Below are 27,623 nucleotides of genomic sequence, written 5' to 3' on the forward strand. Positions count from 1 at the left end.
TTCCTTCATTTCTTGCGTGCCATTCTCTCTTATCATGCACAAACTTTCTGCAGTTTCAGTTGGAGACACAGTAGATGTTACAGTGGTCACAAATGGCTGTCTGCTGTCTGGGTTTATTTCAGGTTCAGTGCAAAATGGATTTGTCATTCTTTAAGTCACAACTTTTATAGTATCTTGGACAGTAGTTTTTTCTGCAGCTTTGTAGTAGCGTCTTTGTGGGGAATCTGCTGATGAAGGCTGCATTCCACATATTTTTTTTGTCATAGCTGTTACGGCTGTCCTAAAATGTGTTGTCAGATGATACTTGGTCAGAGCCTTTACTTTTGTGCAAATATGCTGATGTTTCCCACAGTCCTTGTTGAGCAATTGTTTGATGGCCATGTGTCATAAATATAAAGGGAAGGGTAAACCCCTTTGAAATCCCTCCTGGCCAGGGGAAAGCTCCTCTCACCTGTAAAGGGTTAAGAAGCTAAAGGTAACCTCGCTGGCATCTGACCAAAATGACCAATGAGGAGACAAGATACTTTCAAAAGCTGGGAGGAGGGAGAGAAACAAAGGGTCTGTGGGTCTGTCTATATGCTGGTTTCTGCCGGGGATAGACCAGGAATGGAGTCTTAGAACTTTTAGTAAGTAATCTAGCTAGGTATGTGTTAGATTATGATTTCTTTAAATGGCTGAGAAAAGAATTGTGCTAAATAGAATAACTATTTCTGTCTGTGTATCTTTTTTGTAACTTAAGGTTTTGCCTAGAGGGGTTATCTATGTTTTTGAATCTAATTACCCTGTAAGATATCTACCATCCTGATTTTACAGGGGGGATTTCTTTATTTCTATTTACTTCTATTTTTATTAAGTCGTCTTGTAAGAAAACTGAATGCTTTTTCATTGTTCTAAGATCCAAGGGTTTGGGTCTGTGGTCACCTATGCAAATTGGTGAGGCTTTTTATCCAACATTTCCCAGGAAAGGGGGGGTGCAAGTGTTGGGAGGATTGTTCATTGTTCTTAAGATCCAAGGGTCTGGGTCTGTAGTCACCTAGGCAAATTGGTGAGGCTTTTTACCAAACCTTGTCCAGGAAGTGGGGTGCAAGGTTTTGGGAAGTATTTTGGGGGGAAAGACGCGTCCAAACAGCTCTTCTCCAGTAACCAGTATTAGTTTGGTGGTGGTAGCGGCCAATCCAAGGACAAAGGGTGTAATATTTTGTACCTTGGGGAAGTTTTGACCTAAGCTGGTAAAGATAAGCTTAGGAGGTTTTTCATGCAGGTCCCCACATCTGTACCCTAGAGTTCAGAGTGGGGGAGGAACCTTGACACCATGTCATGCCATAAACCGCTGAAGGGTAGGGCAGCCCAGTATACTACTCCCTGCCTATCACTAGGGCAGGGGTTCTCAAACTTCATTGCACTGTGACCCCCCTCCTGACAACAAAAATTACTACACAACCCCAGGATGGGGGACTGAAGTCTGAGCCTGCCTGAGCTCCTCTGCCCCGGGCAGGGTCAAAGCCCAAGCCCCGACACCCCACGGGCTTCAGCCCCAGGTGGGGGACCTGTAACCTACTACCCAGGGCTAAAGCCCTCATACTTCAGCACCGGTCCTGGGCAGTGGGGCTTGGGCTTCAGTCCCAGCCCCAGCAAGTTTATCACCAGCCCTGGCGACCTCATTAAAACAGGGGTGTGACCAGTGGTGAGCTGGAGCCGGTTTGCACTGGTTCACTAGAACTGGTTGTTAAATTTACAAGCCCTTTTACAACCGGTTGTTCCATGAGGGACAACCGGTTCTAAAACGGCTTCTAAATTTAACCGGCCAAAAGTGGAGCTTTAGGCGCCGACTCCATGGAGCATGGAGCAGGTGCCAGCCCTGGAGCATCCAAGGGGAAAATTTGGTGGGTGCAAAGCACTCACCGGCAGCTCCCTGCCCCACCCCCGGCCCCAGCTCACCTCCGCTCCACCTACTCCTCCTCCCCTGAACGCGCCTCCCAGCCCTGCTTCTCTGCCCCCCAGGCTTCCCGCGAATCAGCTGTTTGCGTGGGAAGCTGGGGCAGGCTGAGAAGCAGGCCGCAGCTTCCTAGTCAGGCCCAGGGAGGCGGAGGTGAGCTGGGGTGGGGAGGGCAAGAGGAGGGCTAACCTGGGGGGGGAGCAGGGGAACCACTCCCCACCCCAGCTCACCTCCGCCACCCTCTGTCTGAGCAGGAAGCCACCGACTGCTTCTCAGCCCTCCCAGGCTTCCCGCCAAACAGCTGATTCGCAGGAAGCTGGCGGGGGGCGGGGGGGGGGGCAGAGAAGCAGAGTGGGGCAGTGCGTTCAGGGGAGGAGGCGGAGTGGAGGTGAGCTGGGGCCGGGTGTGGGGCAGGGAGCTGCTGGTGGGTGCTCTGCACCCACCAAATTTTCCCTGTGGGTGCTCCAGCCTCAGAGCACCCAGGGAGTCAGCGCCTAAGGCACTACTTTTGATGTAATTAGTTGGGGGGAGCGGCCGCTCCCCCTGCACCCCCCCTAGCTACACTCCCCCGCCCCTAGGAACCAGAGGGACCTGCCGGATGCTTCCTGGGAGCTGCCCCAGGTAAGCATCTCCGGGACTTCCCACCTCGCCCCTTGGCAGGTGCCTCTGGCTCTTAGGGGTGGGCACCCACTACGGTGGCCCACGAGACCCTCCTGCCCGGTTCTGGGGGCAGTCAGGGAACAGGGGAGGAGGGTGGATGGGGCAGGGGTCCCGGGGGGGGGCAATGACCCCCTTATTGGGTGAGGTGGGAACCCGTTGTTAAGATTTTGGCAGCTCATCACTGGGCGTGACCTACTATTGGGTACTGACCCACAGTTTGAGAACCACTGAACTAGGGCATGATATGTATCTGGCTTCTCCTCCTCCAGTAGTCTGGCTTCTGCTACATTTACACAACCCCATTTAGTATAATTCACACAATGACACTGGAAGTCAAGTGTAAATACCAGTGCAAATGTCTTTAGCTCCATGGATTGTTATTGTCTCTCTTACCTGCTATGTAATCATCAGTAGTTGGGAGAAATCTGTTACATTTTTGTTCTGAGAATACTATATAGCTGAATAGTTTTTTTTTTCCTTGGGTAGCCTAAGTATCCATAAGCTGGCGAGGAGTGATTGGGTGCTGTTCAGGAAGTCTGCCAGAGCATTCTGTGCTTCCAATCTGTTTTCTCTGTGTGCCTTCTTCACACGATCAAATGCTTCAATGCATGTTTGAGCTTTCTCCACTATGCACCTCTTCTCATCTGCTGGGGAATCATTGCTCGTGGAATCACCAAGTGCAATCCATTTCAAGCAATTCATTTCCTGATTGTAACACTATTGTTAACGCTTTCCCTCTAAGAGCATGGCTGTTGACTGAAGCATCACAGATCTTGACTTCCACAACAATGTCAGCAAACCCACTTTCCTGTATCACATGGCCTATATCACTCATGAAATTCATTGCATGACATATACCTCCCATTTTAAGGTGGTCCTTGTCAAATTTGTTTTGACTCCATTAAATCAACTTATGCTTATGCAATAGATTGCTTCATCATACACAAGGTAGGTCAGTCCAGAGAATGGTACGTATCCTGAAAATATTTCATCATGTTTTACCCATCGGTTGCCAGTGCTGGAATCACTAGACAGTAGCCAACATTCATAAAATAGCAGATAGAAAAACTATTCTCAAATCAGCCCATTCTATAAATAATGACAAATATGTTGATGTATTACATGCTATAAACAAGCTCATACTTTGTGTTACTAACGACTTTTGCTTTAACCAAAAGCAAAAAAGTATGGGGAAAATGCATGCAACATAGCACCTGGGGGCTAAATATTTTTGGAAACAGTACTAGTTTGGTTACAAAGTTGCACTGTCAGTTGTTTTCAAGGACTTTCTGCTAATTTTGGTCAAAATTGAATTATGTTTTTGAGTTATGGCCTTCTTTGTGATTTAATGATTTTTTCAGATTGGATTGACCACCAGGTCTGTGCCTAGGCTCACAGCAATAACAGTTTTCTAGCTGATGGGTTCCTTTAACTTATTAATAAAACCTCTTTTTAAATCTGACTGGTAAGACTATGTAGCCTGGTAAATATTGGTTATTGATTGCAATGATTTAAAAAAGCTACAAAAACTGATTTCCTTTAAAGACTCCGCTTCAAATATCTTTGTCACAGTAATTGTCATGCAATGTTGTTTACTTCCTTGCCCAAATCCAGAAAATGTTTGTTCCCATGACAGGAATAATATTTTCTAGACAAACTATGCTAATTTGATTACAAAACGATTGTTGCCAAAAAGGATGGGTGCGGGCAGAGGTTGAGGGGGAAAGTGCCATAAAATGACATGATTTCTTTCATGAAGGAAAATGAAATTTTGACTTTTTTGTAACACTAGGCACTGCGATTGCATAACTGTTATTCTTTCTTTCTTGGCCGAATTAAATTTACAGTTCAGAATAACACTACAATAGAGTGAAACAAAGGAATGTTTGAACCATTCTTTAAAGTATATCGTTCAAGTCTGGTTTGCACGTTTTACTTCAAAATGCTAAGCCCTGGTCTACAATGCAGAGTTAGGTAGATGCAAGGCAGCTTACGTCGACCTAACTCTGTAAGTGTCTACACTAAAATTTTGATGTAATGTTCCCGCTGCACCAACTTAATAACTCCACCTCCACGAGAGGCGCAGTGTTAATGTTGATGCAGTTAGGTTGATGCAATGTCAAGGTAGACACTGTGTTGCTTACATCAACTGTTGCTGGCTTTTAGAAGCCGTCCCACAATGCCCCGCACTGTTAGTTCAATTGGTGCAAGGGCTCCTGGGGAGGATGTGCACCGCTGACACAAGGAGTAAACTGGAGACACTAATAGGTGATGTAATTACTGCAGCAGCTGTATGCTGACATAAATTAGACCAACTTAATTTTGTAGTGGAGACATGTCCTAAGTCTGTGCATATTGTTAAAAAACAAAAGGAAACAACTCTTCTCCCTGACTTCTTTACAATGAAGAAAGGACCTTCCCACCCTCATTTTTTTGGATTAAATGTTTACAAATGCACCAGCCGTGCCTCTGTCAGATTTAAAAGAAAAACAGTTAAGTCTGTGCAACACTCAGTTTGAAGAAGGCAAAGGTTTTCTTTTATTGTTACACTGTATGAAACAAATCTATCCATTTTACTACCATTGTACTGTATACCATATATAGGATTGTTTCTTTTCCACAAATTCACACAAATAAAGTAAAATAAGTTAAATGACTAAATAAGATTACACAAAAAATGTACAGTCCGTGTCTTGATAAATTGTTTATATGTAAGATGTGTAAAGAGTCTCTAGTGATGTTAGTCCTCTGGGTACTGACACAGGGCATTTCCTCTTGCCTTTTGGGAAAATGTTGCTTCAAGCAAAAAAATATATATATATATAAATTTTAATTAATCTGTTATTATTGCTTGTTACAAGCAAGTCATAACATAACTGATTTACATCATAACATCATTTTACTTGATTTCTTATGGCATCTTTATCAATGCTGAAAAATGTTTTACTTCTCTCATGACTCCTTTATATTCATATACTGGAATTTCTCAAGCAATATACCATAAAACTTTTGAAACACTTACAGGAAATCACAGTCATCCTAAATTTAGCTAAAGCTGTTCCAGGTAGGCATCATTTTCTTCTAACTAACACAAAATAGGTCATTTTTAAATTAACAAATCATTCAAGGCTGAGTAATGCAAATTCATAACTAGGCAGGAACAACCCACAGTATATTAAGTTAGCTTTTGCTGTAATTCTGGGAGAAACAGTGAAATTTAAGTGTAATTCTTTGTAAGTAGTAACACTTAATTGAACGTCACACTTAAAATGATCAACAAAGTCTGAAATAAATTTAGAGTAACAGCCAAGAGAGCCATCCAAACAGAATTCAGACCTTTCAATGAAGAAATGACTTACAGATTTGGGGATAGATGTTGAAAATGGATCCTTCTGGAGCCCCCTTCTTTCAGGGGAGTTCTTGTGGGTGCAGAAAACTTCCTTCAGGGGAGTTCTGTGTGGGGCAGGATGCCTCGGGTTGCAGGATCTCATCCTGCACTGATCTGTGTGTGGTAGACTCCTCTGCGATACAGCAGCCCACTAAAGCCAGCGGGTCTCTATGCTTGACTGTTGCTTGAGGAATAATAGTAAGACTTTTAAAACTTGAATCTTTGTCTATTTCAAGTCCTACTAGATGCAGCAGGAATCCTGGAAATGCTCAAACTTCTTCACAGGATGGACTGTATCTTAACAGAGAGTACTTCACTGAAGGCACTTGAGAAATTTGTCACTGTAAGTTGTCTTTCTTAGTTTTGGTGAAAAATGAGACTCTAAATTAAAATCATTTTTTTCACAGCATGACTTCATATAGAGAACCTTTTAGGTCTCTGAAAATTTACCCTTAAAGTTCTCTGGGGAAGGATCAAGTCTGTTTCCTAAACATTAGTATACTTTAGAAAGCAGAGTTGTATAGAGCAGTGTTTCTCAATCTTTGTGATACCAGGGACCAGCTTGCTGCCTTCCTAAACCGTGTCAGGGAGATCTCAGGGACCGGTGCCAGGCCACAGAAGCACTGGTATAGAGAGTTCAGGTATCCAATCAAACCACTTCATACAGAAAGGGTGTGATTTTTTGTGGGGAGGATACGGTATGGAGAAAATCAACATGAACAACAATAAAAATAGACTAAAAGGATTACCCAAAGCTGAAAGTCATTTTTGTTTTGATTTTGGAAAAATTCTGCCAATGAATTTCCAACTTACATGCAGTAATTGTAGCGGTGAAATGCTGTGCCAGAGAACATTCTCTTGTAATTTCCAGCCTGACTGGAAATCTTACAGGAAGGACTATTTTTGAGAGTTTTCCAGCACAAATTTTCCAGTAAAGAAATATAGAAGCCTTTATATAGATTAAGTCTGGATTAATTTGTCAAATTCTTACTTATGCCTGAACTAGAAGTGAGCAGCTATTGTCTGTCAGTATCCAGAGGATTAACATTTTTCCAGGATTTACATGCAACTGGAAGCCAGTGTGCCACATCTTTCTTAAACGTTATTGAGAAATATATATAAAAAGGAAAAATACACCATTAGATATTCTGAGGTTTCATTAATTAAACCCTATCAATAGGTTAAAAGAGAAGCTTCTTTTATTTTGCACATTAAAACTAAATGTGATTTGAATAGATTTACAGTGGGGACAACAATAGATAAAGCTACTTATACCTGCTGGGCACATAAGAGAAGCTGTCTTAGCATTCATTGGAACCCTGAACACCTGGAATTTCTATAAATTTTACAAGCAGCTTATATTACAGCATTTTTACACACATTTTTGTTTATAAATTACAGATTTTAAGTTACATTAAGAAGCCTACACAGAATTCCATCCACAGGAAGTAGTGACACATTCCCTCCCGCCCCCCACCCCTACCCCCACCCCCATCAAACTTAGATTGTCTCTTGATTTAAAGTAGCATTTTAACTGATTTTGTTCTGAAGAAAAATTGTTTGATAGTGGAATGTATGTATCGTTCTTGACATAATGGCTGGATAGAAACAAAATACCAGGAGGAAAATACTGTAATTCTTTTATCTAAGAAAGACATTTTCTTTGTGTCCAATATAGGATTTACTAGCTTTCTTTTATGCTCTGTAAAGAGTATCTCATCCAGCACAAGGTTCAGACAAGACTGCCTAATCTTTCCAGTACATCACCTTGAGCTCCTGTAGAATAGCATAATTGGGGTGTATTTATAATTACATCCATCCAACATTCACCTCCTGGCTTCCTCTTTCTTTGCAGAGTAATGTCAGTAATTTTCTTCAGTAAACTAAGTTAGAATGACAAGAGCGCCTTAGTCTAATAGGTTTAGTGTGCACTATCTAAGGTTATATTTAATTCTTTACTGAAAACCTGCAGTGACTGACTATAGAGCTGTAAAATTAACATTTAAATCACCATAATATTCTCTAGACAACAGTAGTTTACAGCCATGGTACTGCATCAGCTGTAAAATCTACCCAGTTTCCTTCTGTGTTTATGTAATCCCCAATTCACAAAGACATTAACCAATATGAAATTTGCAAGATAAAGACATGATTAGTGATAGACTCATGGCTGACAACTGGCAGGTGGAATATAGGTTGTGACATAGCTTACATTAGTCTAGAAAAACAAATCTTGGAAAGCAAGAAACTCTCCTTGTAAAATTGCAGTCCAATCATCACTATAGAGGTATCTATTTAGCAACAGGACATTAAGGTCAAATAAAATATTCAGTTTCATGCTTCATTTAAGCTATTTTTTCCCAAAATCCGAATAGAGGTAAGCTGAGTGAGTACAACCTTAAAATGAAAAGCAAGAGGGATCAGGAAGACTTTTAACACACTTCTCTTCCCTGTCATGGAAAACGTAAAATACTGTAAAAGTGCCGTGCATCCAAAGAATTAAATCACTCATTTAATCACTGATTTCAAGTAATAGATTGACAAACCGCGTACTTGATCTCTATTTGCTATTGACTGTTGAACAAATGGAAATGTGCCCGATGAATGTGTTAAATATAATGTACATATAAAACAAAAAAGAGAATTTGAGAGTCATCTATATGACTATTATATAGATTGTGATAGTGCTCAAAATGTATTCGGAAATTATGAGACAGAGGAAGACGGTCCCTGCCCTAACGAGCTATTATTTGTGCTATGATGACCCATCTGGGGAAATAAAATGAACAGAGTTTTGTTTGTTGTGTATACTTTTGACCAACAATTATGGTAAATTTCCTTTAATTGAGTACTAAGGACTCAGCTCTTCAAATTCAATTCAGAATTCTATTTACATAAATATTCACAAGCCTAACAGGTTTGTATATGCAGTAAAGTTAACTGTTAGGCTGTGACTATATACACTTACACTTTAAAGCCTGAAATAGCTGATTTTGACAGACATGCTTTTATAACTGGTGCTCATGTATAAAGGTGTTACTCCCAGACGCTGGTGCCTGTTGCGATGGAGTGAAGTTTGCCAGGGGAATCACCTTGACTGGATCTTCACTGGTACAATGTCTTTCACAGGTGTTGTAGAACTGGGGCTGTGGACCACCTTGGCTTTTGTCAGTATCATCCTTCGGCATGGGCCTTCCAAGCGCGTATCTTCCCTCGGGTCTGGTTCCTCGACCCCATCCTTGCTGGAAGCCAAATGATGGCAAAGGAGGGTTGGATTGTTGGTACTGTGTCAAAGAAGGTGGCATCCAGCAGTTGTCAGAATGGCCTAGGATAAGACATTCTTGTGTGCAGGTTTCGGAAGCTTCGGCAAGGGCTTTTTGGAGATTAACTTCAATAGCTGGGGAGGGGGAAAAATGACAAGAGATTATCTAGAGTTCAAAAGATTCTGCTGAGAACAGATTCAGGCCTACTGATGCAGGCTCCAATCCTGCAAATGCTTATACGTGGTTGCAAGGGAACTAAGCATATGCGAAGGGGCATAGGGCTCATTAGCAGGTATACGAAGAAACATTAATATTTACTGTAATGACTATACCACATCTTGTATCCATATAATTAAAGTTCTCACAGTTCTATTTTCCCTCCATGGACACAAAACATTAATCACCAGCATTATAAATCAACCTGTAAAGATTATAATAAATGAACCCCCTATTCACTAGAAAGTTTGCACCGAATTGGCTTGTACAGAATTTACTATTGTTAAAATAAGACCCTTTTGAATATATACTCCATTTGACCCTTTTTAAAAAGGGCAAAGTAAAATGAATCTGGGCACAGTCTATGGGATTCAAAGATGCGCTTGAGAGTTTTAAGACTGAAAGACACTGAAACAGTTATCATAAAGGGAATTGATTTCTCCATGCCTTTTATATTTGAAACCTTGTCGAATCAGAGGGTAATAGCAGGAGAAACTGTAGCCCTCTTTAAAGTATGAGGTGCTGAATCACCATAACTTGTGTAAACATAGCAGGTTTCATGCACTTGAAAAAAGGATTATAGACATTTTAATTTGTTCAAAGATATGTTACTAAAACTGCATGACAAGTTTTTACACTACATAAACTGTAACATACTGTACCTGAAATAATGCTGGTCAGTTACATTGAAAGGCTGTTAACTTTGCTATATAATGAAACTTTTAATGATACATTAAGTTGGATTTACCAGTGCATTATCTGCAAGTGCTTTCAGAATGTATGTGGGGTTTGTTTGTTTGCGTGTGTGTGTGTGCGTGAACACTGTTTGAGTAATCATATCAAAACAGCTGAAGGGCTTTTAAAGAAAGATACATTGTGTTGGCTGCATATCACTAAATAAGCAGGCCCTTCCAAAAAAGGATACATTTTTTTAACCTTTTAAAAGTGTCTGAGCCTTTACCAGAAGAACTTTTAGAACTGGATTCTGCCATATTACATATTTAAAAATAAATTATGCAATAACTAATCTCTAAAACTAAAACAATGCAAGGTTCTGAGTGAGAGATATTTTGGCTTTTTTTAAAAGGTTTATAGACACTGCATTGCTGATTTTGGGTATTTTTAGAAAGTCTGAGTATGGCTAAAATGTACAAAAATCTACTTTCATGAAAGGGCTGTACATCTATGCTTAGAGATGTACTGTAATATGTATATACTGTTTGACATACAGAATATTTTTGTCAGACTACTACTGCTAAGTAGGAAACTGCCTGCTATACAATATTCTGGCTAGCATTATGAAAATACCAAACTCTGGATTACTCCACATAAAATGCACTGAAAAAGTGCGTGTCTGGTAATGAAATATCTGGTTGTTCAAAACAGCAAATTTGTTTGGATAAACTGGGCAGTTCAGCATTTCTCTTGTCAACTTGTCTCAATATTTTTTTTATTTTAATCCTGAGAATGATTTGGCACTTCTGAAAAACAAATCCAGTTATGCTGTGTAAAGGGCTAGATGGGTAGTACTAGGCATAAATGTAGAATGTAGGAGTCACTGAAGTGTTAAAGCCCAGGCACCCACACACACAAGTTATTACAGATGGACCATTCCAGTCCTCCCAGCATCTGACAGTAACTTTTAGTAGACACATCTGCTAAGATATATGTAGTCAAGTCTGCTGTAAGTTGTTATATGTGTGCACTAGTCATTTATACTTGTGTAAATCTGGGGTAAGTCCACTGACACATATACGTCATTGACTTCAATGAGTTACTCTGGTTTTATACCAATGTGAATACAAGTAGAATTTGACCATTTTCAAGCATTAGTGAAACCTTTGACATTTCCAGCACCTATGCTTATTCCCTCATTTTAAATTAAAATGGACATGTGTCTATGTACACAGGAATACTTACTTAAAGAAATCAAATTGTTTAAGATTTTTGGCGGTATACAAAAGATTATATAGTTCTTAAACTGTACTGATATCTCAACGTCTGGAAGGGAATAAGCATAGATGTAAATGGCAGAGAGCAATGATTTCCAGAGAAGACACTAGATGAGGTGATGATGGACTATAGGCCACTTTCAGAGCCATTTTGGCAGATCAGTAAGACGGATGTTTTGCCAGATTAATACTGGGTTCTGAACACACTTTAAATGTTTGCAGAGAGACATTCTCTTAACTGACAAATACATTTCTCTGATTTTCAGCTTAGGCACAACTTTAACAAAAGAATCCTGGCAAAATCTAAATATAAGTCATAAATACTAAACAGTTATTTCTTAGACTGCAAACTGTGCAGCTCTGATCTTGTGTGCAGGAGTGAGGTCCTAGATCAGTGGTGGGCAACCTGTGGGCAGCAAGTGGCCCGTCAAGGTAATCCACTGGTAGGCCATGAAACAGTTTGTTTACATTGACTGTCCGCAGCTCCCAGTGGGCGGGGTTTGCCATTCCTGGCCAATGGGAGCTGTGGGAAGCAGCGAGGGCCACAAGGAGCTGTGGGCAGTCAATGTAAACAAAATATTTCGCAGCCCGCCAGTGGATTACCCTGATGGGCCGCATGCAGTCCGTGGGCCGCAGGTTGCCAACCATTGCCCTAGATGGTAAACTCTTTGGGTGTGTCTACACTGCACACTAAACCTCGGTCTGTGGGACCCAAGATTGTGGACTCAGTGTTTCCAAGACTGTGCTTGAATAGGGTGACCAGATGTCCTGTTTTTAAAGGGACAGTCCCATATTTAAGCCCTCCTGTAGGTGTCCCCACTTTTTCTTAAAAATGGGCAAATTGTCCCATATTTTGTGTCTTCCCCCATCAGTACTGGCGGGTCCTGCTGCTGGCCAGATTCCTGCTCACCAGCTGCCCAGGGTGGGTGTGTAAGGCTGGTGGCGGGATGAAGATGCAGAGTGTGGGGACAGCTGCACCCCCTGCTGGTCTATCAGTGCAGCCCCCATTGCATGCTAGGTCTTGGCCAGCTGGGCCCCACCCCAGCCCCATCCCTTTTCCGGCTGGCGATGGCTGGACCGGCATCTCAGGAAAGCCCAAGACCCGCTAGCCAGGAGGAGTCGAGCCCTGCACGTGCCAAAGCCCTGCAGTGCTGGGATGGGGAAGCCTCTCCGCCCCTCAGCTAAGCTCTGGAAGCGATCCAGCCTGTTCACATTCCGAACCTGCAGGCTTCACAGCAGCACTCCAGGTAGGGGCTTAGCACTCTCTTCACCCCCCACTGCCCTGGGTCCTGCCCCAGGGAGCACCCTCACCTGCTGAGCCACGTCTCTGGCCGGGTTCGCTGAAGTCCCCCTATGCTTGAGCATCCACACTGCATTGTAAACCTGGCTTTACAAATGCTGGACCTGGGTCTCATAGTCATTCTGGGTCTCATAGCATTAGCATCCATAATGCATTTTCTCTGCAGGCTGTCTGACTTTAGAGTAAATGTCCCTCACATTGTAGTCAACTCTTTGTTAAATAAATGTATACCATGCTCATTTTAAAAACACAAATTGCTTATAAGGATCCTTAACTAATTGTCTTGCTTCAAAAGAGCCAAAGATCTGAAAGATAAAAGATAAAATAATTTTTAAATCTAAATTGGCTGAGTATGGGAAGTACCATCAGTGTAGCTCTGAGACAGACATCCTCAGGAGACTGGGTATGTTGCAGGAAATAAAAATAATTCAGGACGTCACAATGAATATGTTGTGAGACAGGCAAGGTCCGCAAGATCTACAGGTAAAGGGATCTTGGAAAACATCAACAACTGATCTTCAGCAATAAAATGTGCTAGCAAGGATAATTGGGATGCAAAACAGTCTGTGTCTGGTAAGGAGCAAAAAAAAAAGAAAGAAAGAGAAAAGACAGCAGTATGAAATATTATGTTTTTAGCCCGATGAAATAAGAATCATTGTTGGAACATAATTCATCAGCTCTTGGCTGAACCTAAAATGAAATATAGTGAGTATTCTGCATGAATATTCACCAGGCACCATCTTTTTTGTACCTGCTTTTTCCAAGCAGTGTTATGCATCTTTCTTTCTTTCTGTGACTAATTCATTCTCCTTTTTCCTTCTATTTTGTCATTCTCTTTTCTTTGCCATTTGGGGCCTCCCTGAATAGCAGTTTGGCAGTGGTGTTTCACTGATGTCTAAACTAGAATTTAGTCATACAGTATTATTATATTTTTATGCTTTCCTATTAATAGGAAAGAGGAGCTTCACACAGGTGAAATATTATACTAAGAGTACCAGCTGGAAACATAAACATTGCAACTGATTTCTGAGTATTCTGGTTGTGGATCATTGTTACTGATCTAGAACAGAAAAAGATCATTGTCATTATGCAGTTATTTTCCCATTCACCATAAGATTGAGCTCTTTCATCTCAGAAGGGGGTTGCTGGTTGAATTGAGAGGAATAAAGAGGCTGCACAGCTAAGGTAAGTGTGAAGTTCAAAGTTTAGGAGGCTGGTTACCAGAGGCAGCATGACTGACCATGGTGCTTTCTGGATTCACTCCCTTGGCTTCCCCCTAGTGGCTGTGGCATTCGTGTGCATGTATATACCTGTGACAGGCAGAGCTGGGCAAAATTTTTTGTCAAACTTTTTTTTTTGTCAAACAGTTTTTTCAGAACTGCCAGTGAACTAAAAATCCATTATTCACAAAGCTCTGACAAGTCATTGTTGGATTAAGGGTGAGATGGAATTTTCCTGAACCCCTTCTATGATTGATAGGTTAGGGGTCGAAACACAGGTTCTCATCTAGTGGCTATTTTCCCTGAAACCAGGAAGAGAAGGATATATTCTCAATAGTCCCATATAATAATAAACAATATTGGAAAAAAGTAGACCCAGATTGGGTTTTGATATATCCGTCCTTACGGACCCCCATATTAGAGCACTCACGTACCCTCACCAACTCTTGCATCTTTCCCATTTACAGTGTGAGTTGCACTCTAAAGAAAGAGAGCATTTTCAGTTCACAGATGGATTGTACTCATTCACAAAAATACACTTACCATTTTTATTTGAACTTCAGATTGCTTTCGGCCACTAACAGGGGGATCATGTTTATTTAATTTGTCTGCCCCAGAATGAAGAACGCTTTTAAAGGACTACTCTGCCAGATGAATTCCTGTTTTCTCAGAGCAGTCAAGTCTAACTAGAAGCACAATAGCTAAAAAGCTTCCTTCATTGTTCCACAGCCTTTATCATTTGTAGGGCAAAGCAGTTTTCAATAAAGATATGTAAAAGCCAAGTTTCAAATTCCACTATTTCCAGTAGCTAGCCTTCAGTCAAAAACCGATAACTTAACCTTATTTGCTTTTCAAAATATGTGCAGAGAGGCTTTTTACCAAAGAAAGAGCAGAACGGTACATACAGTAAGTATAAATGTTTGACTACTTTTCATCCAAGCATTAATTGCTCAGGTTGGAACAAAGAATTATACAGATGTGATCTTTTCCTCTCACTACGTAAAGGAACCCTAGCACCCAAAATTGACACAAAGAGGCATAGACACATGAAATCTGTATGTGTGCAACAAAACTGTATATTTCAGTGCCACTATTTCAAATCTGCCTTCTCTGTATTTCACTGTGAAGAACACTTTTCTGAGAGCATTTTAGAAAGCAAGTGTTGTTATCAACTGTTAATTCTCATTAGGTTTAGCTGTGATCGAGAACTTCTGTTTCTCACTGTTGAGGTTTGTACATGGTTTATGAATACTGTCAGTTCTGTAACACCTGATGCTGAGAAAGAAGGTCATATGGGTAAGAATCAGTCAAGACATCTGGTTCCTGTTACCATTGTGCCACAGACTTTCTATGTGCCCTTGAGCAAGTTACATGGGGTCAGATTTTCAAACATGCTCAGCTTCTACACTTGATGCCTGAGTTTTCAAAAAGCTGAGCACCCAATGTGCTAAATTCTTCTGAAAATCCCTATGCCTCAGTTTCCACATCTGTATAACATGGGGAAGAATGCTTATCTAGCTCACGGGCACGTGAGGCTTTATTCATTAATGTTTGCAGAGCATGTGGATATCCGTAGATAGAAATGTATAGACATACCTAATCTACCTTTAAATGTACTGTATCAGTGTTGGCTTTGTGCTTGCTTCGGTGCATACAGAGAACTGTCTTTAAAAGGGAAAATTAGGAAACAAGTTAAACACAAAGCTTAAAATATTTAGGCAGTCTAAGTTATCTAGTTGAAGTCTTAACAAAAAGCCAGTCCTGAATACGACACATTCCGGATGTGAACCGTCCAACATTACATTTAGCACACTCTTGTTTCATTACAAAGCAAGCAACAATTAGCACATAATTAAGCAAATTGCCCGTAATTATGCCATCGCTGAGATATTTTTCATATTTTCACAACACAGACCATACATGAATACATAGCTTGTGGTGCCAATGCTATTCTGTCAGCAGCAAGAAGTGTCTCTCATCTAGTGAAGCATTTCTTATTAAAAAAAGCTCCAGTAGCACTTTTAGTCCTATCTGCTCAGCAGGAACTCACCAGAGTGATGCTGATGAGAACCTCACGCTGCTCATGTTGGCCAATAGCTCGTAAGAAATGGATCTCTCTTCTTTTGTGCAGGAGGTGGTACTCAATCTAAGATGGAATGCAGCTCTAATATAGGGAAATTATGGTCCAGAATTACCCTGGTGACCAAAACTAGCCACTTGGGTAACATATTTTAGCAGCCTTAGCGATGTAAGAGACCAGAAGTGACAGTAAAAATTAAGGGAGAGGGAAAAGAAAGTTGAAATGGTCTGTTAGTATAAGCTGAGTTGCTTTAATGAGGTCAGCAGCAAGACGCTTTAATGTAGAAATCCTAAATGATTGCTGTTATAATATACTCTACCTTTTTGCTTTAATAATAAAATACATTTGGGAGCAGATTGCTATGAATATTTAAGTTTCAATAAATTGAAGAAAAATAAGAGAGAGTGATTATTCCACGCTTTGAAACGCTTTATTCAAAGACCCAGTAAAGCATACACTAGCACTAGGCAGCTTGCTTTAATTCTTCACTCTGATATACAAGTCCCATTATCTACTGGGCCAAGAAAAAAATCATACATTAACAATGGGAGACCCACCATCTCTTCTGTTTGGGTTCAATATCCATGTCCATGTCAACTGAAGAACTTAGATACTTATCTGAGCTATCAGAACTTTCTGAGCCTGCAGCCTTAGGCTGGAGATTTCAGTCCAGTGGGAAAATGAATTGTTTCCTGACATTTTAAGTCCTGACCAGAAACTGAAAAATCCTTCACAACATTTTGATACCTGGGAAAAAATAGTTTAATTCAATATTATTTCTCAAAATGAGCAGAATTGGGGTGAGGCACTTAATTCAAACTCAATTGTTTAATCCTATAAACAGAATATACCCTTACAGTTTGGGGGAGTTGCTTTGGATATAGCTCTACAACTCCCATTCAAGTAATGGGAATGCTTTAGTTCAACTCCCGACAAATTTCAGAAAATGTAGGGGTAGATCATCAGCAGGGTTGTGGGAGGGTGACAGCTCTACCCCTCTTCCATTTTCTATGAATGCATTCCTGTTTTGAAATTTAAGTAGAGGCTATGTCTTCACTGGAAGAAAAAAAAAAGTGGTTTTACACCGAGATAGCTAACGTAAGTAGGCTTCTTAATGTAAAATCCTAGAGAAGACAAGGCCTGGGTAGTTTTACATTGATGTAGTAGCTCAACAGAAATTCAGGTGGCAGTTATAGGAATCACCATGACTAGCTTCATTGAGGTTAAAAGCTCCTTGTGTCCATTAGGTTTTTACGTTGCGAGAGCTATTTTGAAGGATATAACCCCACAATTTTTGCAATGAAGACAAAGCCAGAAATAAAACTCCAATAAATACTCAAAACATAAACCTTTTTTAGGACACTCCCAGGCTCCTGCATCTCCTTGCTAAATCTGGATGCTTGCAAAGGTAATGAAGCCTGGGGCAGAAAATAAATGTATTGGATTGTGTCTGTGGGTTAGGGACATGCTGAGACCGGGCTAATGGGAGCAGCCAGGCAGTTGATAGCATTGTTAGGGAGGGAAGATGTTTTGAGGTAAAAATCGTGCCACCAAATATTTTTTTCTTTCTTACTGTTAAGGTGTACCTTGATATATAAATCCCTTGTTCACGAAGAAGAGAGTAGACTCTTTAAACTGGAAAGGTGTAATTGAATAGTTTGTTCTCAGTGACCAAAAACCTTATTTATGTTCTCATCAGATGTTTCTACAGCATGTCAAATTTTGTTTAGATGAAACTCCTTGTTCTCCAATGAAATATACCTATCCTTGGTTGACAGAAGACAAGGACGGACTTGCTGGGCCCCAGACAGGATGCTATTAGGTAACCATGGGCATGCAAGAATATAATCCAAGTCTTGGGACTGATTTTTTCCAGAGGTGCGGAGTACCCACAACTTTCATTAACGTCAGTGTGACTTATGAGTCATCAGTGACTGAGAAGCAGGCTTTCAATGTCTACTTAATGAACCACACAAGCTTGAAAATACTGCTATGCACACTGCTACAGTAATTCCCAAACATATTGAAAATGACCAGTCGACCCTCAGGCCAGGCTAAACAAACAAAAACCAAACCGGGCAGCACAGGCCATTTATTAGATGGCTCAGGACATTTTTTCAACATGCCAGTGTGCCCTGATCCAAGAGCCGATCCAGGGTCTGGTAACTGTGCTATTTTCAACCCCAAATCATGACATTATTGGCACCAAAAAATGAGTATTTATACCAAGATTATACCAGTCCTTTTCATTGATTTTCAAACCCTCTCTGCCCCCCCCCAATCAAAGCGTGTACGATTATTACAGTGTTGCCTAACGTTATACAGCAAGGTGATATTGGTCTCTGCTAAAGGAGTTCTTGCTGGAAGACCCAACTGAGACCAAATTACAAATGATACAATTATAAATGGCTGTCTACAGCGATGAAGCTTCCAGCTTCTTCCCAGACCCGAAAATTCCTAATGAATTAATTTTGAGTCCCTCCCCCATCCCCCCCACCCTGATATCTGTCCTCGCCCCTTAGTGTGCCTGATCTCCTCTTGCAGCTCCAGGGTTTCTTCAGCTCACCCTCATGCTTTCTAAGCTTGGCACTGCCTGGATGGAGAGAGGGGCGACATAAGAATGTCCCTTTAGCTCGTCAGTGTGTACAGGTAATACAGGATTGGCCATTTAAGAGTACAGTTACATTGTATATATTATTTATAAATGAAATCTTAACATGCAAAATGTCAGTAGATTATAAGCACGTTACAAACACAAGGAGCATGTGGAACTAGATGGTTATCGGTACATCATTAGAAGGGATTATTGCTAGTTATAAGCACTAGTTATAGAGTCCGACAGGGTACTTATAAGAAACAACTGATTAAACACCTATTAATCATTTACTAGCTCTTTATAAATGGAGCCTTAATATAAAGTATGACTGAGATTAAAATGGATTTTATAGTAGGCAATAATTTAAATGACTATACTGCTCACATCTGTTTTACAGGATTCAGGGCCAGATTTGTAATCATATTTAAGCACTTAAAATGCAGACAGGAGTTTAACACTATTTGGAAGTCAGGGCCCAAATTTAGGTATTTAGGTGTTGCAATGCCTAACTGACTTAGGACCCTAGATCTCTTTTTCAAAAATGTCTTAGGCACTTAAACCCAGATTCTCAAAGGTATTTAGGTATTTATATGGGAGTTAGAAACCTAAACACCTTTGAGGTTCTGGGCCTTAGGCACCAAAGGTCCATTGACTTTCAATGACAATTTGGTGCCTAAATCCAAAATTTAGATCCTCAAAACCCCTCCTTAATGCTTAGGGGAATAGAGTTTTTCTGGTAAAGTCCCCTAGGTGCCTAAATTTCTGCCAGTGGGCATATACAATGACTTAGTGGTTTTCAAATTATGGGGTGGGACTCCCAAGGGAGGCATGGGAATGTGTCAAGGGAGGCGCGAGATGTGTGCCTTTTTTTTTTTAAGAGCTCCCTCTGTCAGCCCTGGGTGGCTGGGGCCTGTGCAGAACAGCCGTGCACACCCGGGAGGCAGGTGGGAGGGGATAAAGGAGGGCTGACACTCCAGGCTGGCAGTGGGAGCCAGGGGTGGCACTGGGGGAGATTGCGGCAGCTAAAGCCACCCCAAACTTTGCCTTGGCCAGCAAAAAACTCAAATGGGCTTAAGCTGAGCTGGGGCTCGAGCCGTGCACACCCGTGTACAGCTGCCCCAGTACAGGGGCAGCTGTGCTGTGCTGCCAGGAGCAATGTGTCCCCAGGCAGCCACTTGTGCAGCTGCAGTCCCATGAGTTCTGTCCTCTGCCGGCTGGCAGCATTGATGGGTGGATCGAGTGGGCCATATGGGCAAATGAACAGGCACTGGTATCCGAGCTCAGTGAGTAGGGCAGCAGAAACATCTCCGTGTGGGCAGCTGGGTAGGGGACAATCGAGGGATTGGGGAGGGGAGTTGGGTTAGGGGTGGGGAGCTGGGTGTGGGGCCATCACCACCTTTACTTCTCCACTGCTCCCATATTGTTTTAGTAAACTATGGGGAACTGCAATCATTTTCTCATAGCTCAGGGAGGCTCACTATGATACAGTTTGAAAATCCCTGTCTTAGAATAAAGATACCCTTAAAGTAAACATCTCAATACAGAGATGAATTAGGCTATGCATTCACAGAAATACAATGCATCTCTTCTATTTACTTCTATGTTTTTTCTTGGAATTCTTGTGCAAGTGAAAGACAGCAAAAGTGATTAGCTAGGTATACAAAAGATGGCTTACTTCCAGACTAATAAGCTTGGACTGAATGATACTGGAGCATCTGCAATCTTGAACTTTCCTGCTTGAGCTCACTCAGCCTCTATATTCACATTTAAATTAGTGCCCTGGGTTTTATTTTGTTGTAAATTATTCCAAATTATAAACATGATACTTTGCTAAAGAGCCCCATTGCTAAACTTTAAATTACTTAGTTATTTAGTACTGTAAAGTTATGATTAACTCTTCAATGTTAATATAAACATGTAAAGTGTAATGAATAGCCTAGAATTTAAAGTATATTGATTAGAATAAATGGCTATATAAGTGCTCTATAAGATTTAAGGTATAAATAACATGTTTTATTTAATATTTCATTAGCCATCTCACTTTTGTACTGCTCCTTGTTAATTATTGATAAAGGGTTCATTTATTTGAGATGTACTATAAATTTAAATCAAAATCACTTAGGATATAAGGTGAAGCTACAGTGAGATAGATGGTTCATGCTCTAGTAATAACCGTTGAACTAACCAAAGAGAAAAGAGTGAAATTTACAGTTTCCTTCATATCTGAGAAGACAATGGTGACTGTGGCCTGAATGATATAAAGCCAGCTCTTATAATGATGCAGAGTTTTTGGTACTAAATCAAACATCTGGGTATAAACATGCAGTAGGGCAAAGGGTTTCAGCTGCCACTTTTCAGCTAGCCCATGGAAAATATCATTTTAACTTTTTTGTCTAGGGCACTTGTGACACTGCAGATGATTTGCTGTGCCTTTTGGTCTATAAAACTTTACTCTGTATCTTTCAAGGTTTAACTCTTGTTTGCAGTAAGAGAATGAACTCTTCAATGTGAAGCTGTAGCAGCTTACATAATTATCTACAGAGATTGACTGCCTCATCAACTGATTCCCCTAAAGTTTAGGCTAAGAATTCTTCCCCAATAGCATTGATGGGACAGCATGGACAATCAAAATTGTAAATTTCAATTTCATGTGCAATTACATAGATTTAACTAACCATTTAAGGAGGTGCTTGCTTCAGTGCCCACATATTTTTGGGCTTGATTCACTTTAAGGCTGTGTTTGCCAAGTGTGGAGTGCAGAGAACTATCTTTGGGTCATGGAAAGAGTTTCCAATTGTTCTCTAGAGTCTCAGCTTTTGTGTTTTCAGTCAGTCTCTAGCTGATATGGTTGCACAGAAAATCTAAATGTGAAGCGAGTGCAATCAATATGTAGATATCTGCCTGTGTTTGGCGAGAGCCTGAGAAAACAGCTATCACAGTAATTTCAGTGGGTGCTTACTCACCTGATGATACTTTAAATGTCAGTTTTGTTTGCTATTTCACTGCTCATAAATGCATGTCAGAAAGGAGAGGAAATATCATACAAGTCCATCAATTTTTTCCCCAAAGTGTGGGGTAGAGAAGATGTATGAATAAAGACATGTAGGGCTCTAACACTACATGGTGGGTGGATTTCAGGAGGAAAAAGGTGTGCTTAATGTCAATTTCCTGCAGTGGGACATGGCTTTCAAACATTTGGAAAACACTACTCTAAGGTCCTCCTAGCTTCCGCTGCCATGAACTTTAGAAATGGGACTGCTGCCCAGAGCAAGCCCACTTTGATATTTGGGAGGAGAGGACGGCAGTGCAAGTCACCTGCAAGCACCAGTCTGTACTGGCTGGTGCAGATTTGGTCAGCAGCACCCCAAACTGGAACTGGCCATGGAAAAGGCCCTCTGATTTAAAAAAAAATCTCTCCCCTAGGAAGACATACAAGGCAAGAATCTGTTTTTTCTGAGACTAATCCTGCTGGGACAGTGGTTCCCACTGGGGTGTTCTGATGTGCAATTAACATGTAAACCACACAATTTAAATGACTAGCAGTGATCCTTATGAAAAGATTCCTGCTTGGAAAAGGAAAAGGAAATCTGCTTGAAAATATCAACGGAGTATCATTCAGATTAACAAAAAAGAGCTTGGAAAAGAAATAACTGCGTGCCTATTTTCATAAGCGAAAACACAGTCAGATATGTTCTCTGCAACAGAAAAGGTGGCCCCATGCAAACGTGGCACTTCAGAAACAAAAGAAGGGATCAGAGTAACAGCCGTGTTACTCTGTAGTCACAAAAAGAAAAGGAGTACTTGTGGCACCTTAGAGACTAACCAATTTATTTGAGCATAAGCTTTCGTGAGCTACAGCTCACTTCATCGGATGCATACTGTGGAAAGTGTAGAAGATCTTTTTATACACACAAAGCATGAAAAAATACCTCCCCCCACCCCACTCTCCTGCTGGTAATAGATTATCTAAAGTGACCACTCTCCTTACAATGTGTATGATAATCAAGACTGGCCATTTCCAGCACAACTCCAGGGTTTAACAAGAACGTCGGGGGTGGGGGGCGGTTAGGAAAAAACAAGGGGAAATAGGTTACCTTGCATAATGACAAGTTAATTGTATCCAATTTGCAAATGAATTCCAATTCAACAGTTTCTCGCTGGAGTCTGGATTTGAAGTTTTTTTGTTGTAATATCACAACTTTCGTGTCTGTAATCGCATGACCAGAGAGATTGAAGTGTTCTCCGACTGGTTTATGAATGTTATAATTCTTGACATCTGATTTGTGTCCATTTATTCTTTTACGTAGAGACTGTCCAGTATGACTAATGTACATGGCAGAGGGGCATTGCTATCACATTGGTGGATGTGCAGGTGAATGAGCCTCTGATAGTGTGGCTATCAGAGGCTCATTCACCTGCACATCCACCAATGTGATATATGCCATCATGTGCCAGCAGTGCCCCTCTGCCATGTACATTGGTCAAACTGGACAGTCTCTACGTAAAAGAATAAATGGACACAAATCAGATGTCAAGAATTATAACATTCATAAACCAGTTGGAGAACACTTCAATCTCTCTGGTCACGCGATTACAGACACGAAAGTTGTGATATTACAACAAAAAAACTTCAAATCCAGACTCCAGCAGAAACTGTTGAATTGGAATTCATTTGCAAATTGGATACAATCAACTTAGGCTTGAATAGAGACTGGGAGTGGCTAAGTCATTATGCAAGGTAACCTATTTCCCCTTGTTTTTTCCTACTCCCCCCCCCCCCCAGATGTTCTTGTTAAACCCTGGATTTGTGCTGGAAATGGCCCACCTTGATTATCATACACATTGTAAGGAGAGTGGTCACTTTAGATAAGCTATTACCAGCAGGAGAGTAGGTTTGTGTGTGTGTGTGTGTGGGGGGGAATGAGAGAACCTGGATTTGTGCTGGAAATGGCCCAACTTGATTATCATACACGTTGTAAGGAGAGTGATCACTTTAGATAAGCTATTACCAGTAGGAGAATGGGGTGGGGGGAGGTATTTTTTCATGCTCTGTGTGTATAAAAAGATCTTCTACACTTTCCACAGTATGCATCCGATGAAGTGAGCTGTAGCTCACGAAAGCTTATGCTCAAATAAATTGGTTAGTCTCTAAGGTGCCACAAGTACTCCTTTTCTTTTTGCAAAAGAAGGGATAATTGACATAAAACTGCTTAAACCAGTTTAAGGTAACCCTGGACATTTTGTAAAAGTATCTATATTCACTTCTACCATCACTAATTATTCAAGTACCTCATTAGGAAAGCATATAAGAATCAATTACCACCGATTAAACAGATGTGTATTCACTTAAGTTCAGTTATTTATTTAATCAAGACGTAGTACAACATGGTATGTACTTTCATTAAATACATTCTTTAGGAGAATCTTTTGTCTTCTGGGGATTTTTAGTCAATATTATTATTTTAGATGAACTTGTGATAAGGTAAAAGCAGAATGATGAGACAAAAGAAAAGAAATCTGGAATACTATGAGTAAAAACCACTTTTAAATTCCTTTACTAAACATATCATTTTAATTCAGATACATTCTTGCATCCTATTAAATGTAGTTTATTATCACTTATATTCAATTATTTTTCAACTATTTGGAAAATGTGGTTTACAGATTAAATCTGGTTACTGCTGTACTGAAAACACAGCAGTTTTCCCCTGGAAAAACTGAGAAACAGGTGAAAAAATGTAAAATGCATGGGATTGTTGTTTTAGCGATAAGGATATCCTTTACTTCGCAAGAAGTCTGTTTGCTTCAGAAAATGTAAATGCATAATCCCCAGTGCAGCTTTTTGTATCTTCTGCATATAAACCTGGGTTAAGTATGTAAAATCATTTCTTGATCCCTTTAAAAGTATCGAAACTGTTATATAGCTGCAGGCTTTTACTAGAAATTACTGAATACTCCATATGAGGTGGAAGAAGCTGGTATATAGAGAGCTCAAATCCTTAAATCTTTATAGCCTCTCTTGCCTAGGCAATATTGAATGTTATATCTAAGATGTCCCTGTAAATGTGTCTGTTACCACATGGTAACTGGTTGCAGGCTGAATAATTTTGTTCTCCTCCAAATGTGCTGTGCATGTGTGAACACGACTATACACCCACCCTTTGTCGATCATTTACTGAGTTTAAAAAGGAAAGAAGATGAGTGAGGGGTGAGAGAGCTCAGATCTCCCAATTCTGGAAAGAATAAAGCTAATCTAATTAAACATTTTTCAAGCAGAAAGAAAAGGAGTACTTGTGGCACCTTAGAGACTAACCAATTTATTAGAGCATAAGCTTTCGTGAGCTACAGCTCACTTCATCAGATGCATTTCGTGGAAACTGCAGCAGACTTTATATATACACAGAGAATATGAACCAATACCTCCTCCCACCCCACTGTCCTGCTGGTAATAGCTTATCTAAAGTGATCATCAGGTGGGCTATTTCCAGCACAAATCCAGGTTTTCTCACCCTCCACCCCCCCACACAAATTCACTCTCCTGCTGGTGATAGCCCATCCAAAGTGACAACTCTTTACACAATGTGCATGACAATCAAGTTGGGCTATTTCCTGCACAAATCCAGGTTTTCTCACAATCCCCCCCACCCCCAAACACACACAAACTCACTCTCCTGCTGGTAATAGCTCATCCAAACTGACCACTCTTCAAGTTTAAATCCAAGTTAAACCAGAACATCGGGGGGGGGGGGGGGTAGGAAAAAACAAGAGGAAACAGGCTACCTTGCATAATGACATAATGACCAAAAGGACTGAAGGTAAAAAATCCATTACAATCTACATACCACACAGACTATGCTGACAACTTGTGCCACAAGCTCTCAAAGAAACTGTGGAATCACCTGATCAACATCCTCTACAGCAAACAGGGAAAGATTAAGAATGAGCTCTCAAAAATGGATACTCTCATAAAAAACCAACCTTCCACACAAGCTTCCTCATGGCTGGATTTTACTAAAACTAGATAAGCCATTTACAACGCACACTTTGCTTCTCTACAAAAGAAAAAGGACACTAAACTTTCTAAACTACTACATGCTACAAGGGGCCACAGCAATGGTTCCCTCAACCCACCTAGCAATATTGTTAACCTATCCAACTATTCTCTCAGCCCAGCAGAAGCAGCTGTTCTATCTCGGGGCCTCTCCTTCTGCCCCTCCACCCCCACGAACATGATACAGTTCTGTGGTGACCTAGAATCCTATTTTCGACGTCTCCGACTCAAGGAATATTTCCAAAATACCTCTGAACAGCATACTAATCCACAGAGGTCTCCCTACCAACACTACAGAAAGAGGGATTCTAGGTGGACTCCTCCTGAAGGTCGAAACAGCAGACTGGACTTCTACATAGAGTGCTTCCGCCGACGTGCACGGGCTGAAATTGTGGAAAAGCAGCATCACTTGCCCCACAACCTCAGCCATGCAGAACACAATGCCATCCACAGCCTCAGAAACAACTCTGACATCATAATCAAAAAGGCTGACAAAGGAGGTGCTGTTGTCACCATGAATAGGTCGGAATATGAACAAGAGGCTGCTCGGCAGCTCTCCAACACGAGTTTCTACAAGCCATTACCCTCTGATCCCACTGAGAGTTACCAAAAGCAACTACAGCATTTGCTCAAGAAACTTCCTGAAAAAGCACAAGATCAAATCCGCACAGACACACCCCTGGAACCCCAACCTGGGGTATTCTATCTGCTACCCAAGATCCATAAACCTGGAAATCCTGGGCGCCCCATCATCTCAGGCATTGGCACCCTGACAGCAGGATTGTCTGGCTATGTAGACTCCCTCCTCAGGCCCTACGCTACCAGCACTCCCAGCTACCTTCGAGACACCACTGACTTCCTGAGGAAACTTCAATCCATTGGTGATCTTCTTGATAACACCATCCTGGCCACTATGGATGTAGAAGCCCTCTACACCAACATTCCACACAAAGATGGACTACAAGCCATCAAGAACACTATCCCCGATAATGTCACCGCTAACCTGGTGGCTGAACTTTGTGACTTTGTCCTTACCCATAACTACTTCACATTTGGGGACAATGTATACCTTCAGATCAGCGGCACTGCTATGGGTACCCACATGGCCCCACAGTATGCCAACATTTTTATGGCTGATTTAGAACAACGCTTCCTCAGCTCTCGTCCCCTAAAGCCCCTACTCTACTTGCGCTATATTGATGACATCTTCATCATCTGGACCCATGGAAAAGAAGCCCTTGAGGAATTCCACCATGATTTCAACAATTTCCATCCCACCACCAACCTCAGCCTGGTCCAGTCCACACAAGAGATCCACTTCCTGGACACTACAGTGCTAATAAACAATGGTCACATAAACACCACCCTATACCGGAAACCTACTGACCGCTATTCCTACCTGCATGCCTCCAGCTTTTACCCTGACCACACCACACGATCCATCGTCTACAGCCAAGCTCTGCGATACAACCGCATTTGCTCCAACCCCTCAGAAGAGACAAACACCTACAAGATCTCTGTCAAGCTTTCTTACAACTACAATACCCACCTGCAGAAGTAAAGAAACAGATTGATAGAGCCAGAAGAGTTCCCAGAAGTTACCTACTACAGGACAGGCCTAACAAAGAAAATAACAGAACGCCACTAGCCGTCACCTTCAGCCCCCAACTAAAACCCCTCCAACGCATTATTAAGGATCTACAACCTATCCTAAAGGATGACCCAACACTCTCACAAATCTTGGGAGACAGGCCAGTCCTTGCCTACAGACAGCCCCGCAACCTGAAGCAAATACTCACCAACAACCACATACCACACAACAGAACCACTAACCCAGGAACTTATCCTTGCAACAAAGCCCGTTGCCAATTGTGCCCACATATCTATTCAGGGGACACCATCACAGGGCCTAATAACATCAGCCACACTATCAGAGGCTCGTTCACCTGCACATCCACCAA

At 41.2% G+C, this 27,623-nt stretch overlaps 1 protein-coding gene across 3 annotated transcripts in view; it reads right to left on the bottom strand.

Moving 5' to 3' along the window:
* Nucleotides 1-7,470: 7,470 nt before the first annotated feature.
* PCDH11X (protocadherin 11 X-linked) overlaps nucleotides 7,471-27,623 on the bottom strand; it is a 1,007,737-nt gene continuing 987,584 nt past the window's right edge. For all 3 annotated transcript variants that reach the window (XM_078854233.1, XM_073360862.2, XM_073360864.2), the window contains one exon: nucleotides 7,471-9,381. In XM_078854233.1, coding sequence (XP_078710359.1) covers nucleotides 8,993-9,381 — 389 coding nt within the window. In that variant the 3' untranslated portion in view covers nucleotides 7,471-8,992. The remainder of the gene's footprint in view (nucleotides 9,382-27,623) is intronic.

Source organism: Lepidochelys kempii, chromosome 9, assembly GCF_965140285.1.
Source record: "Lepidochelys kempii isolate rLepKem1 chromosome 9, rLepKem1.hap1, whole genome shotgun sequence".
NCBI classification, from domain to species: Eukaryota; Metazoa; Chordata; order Testudines; family Cheloniidae; genus Lepidochelys; species Lepidochelys kempii.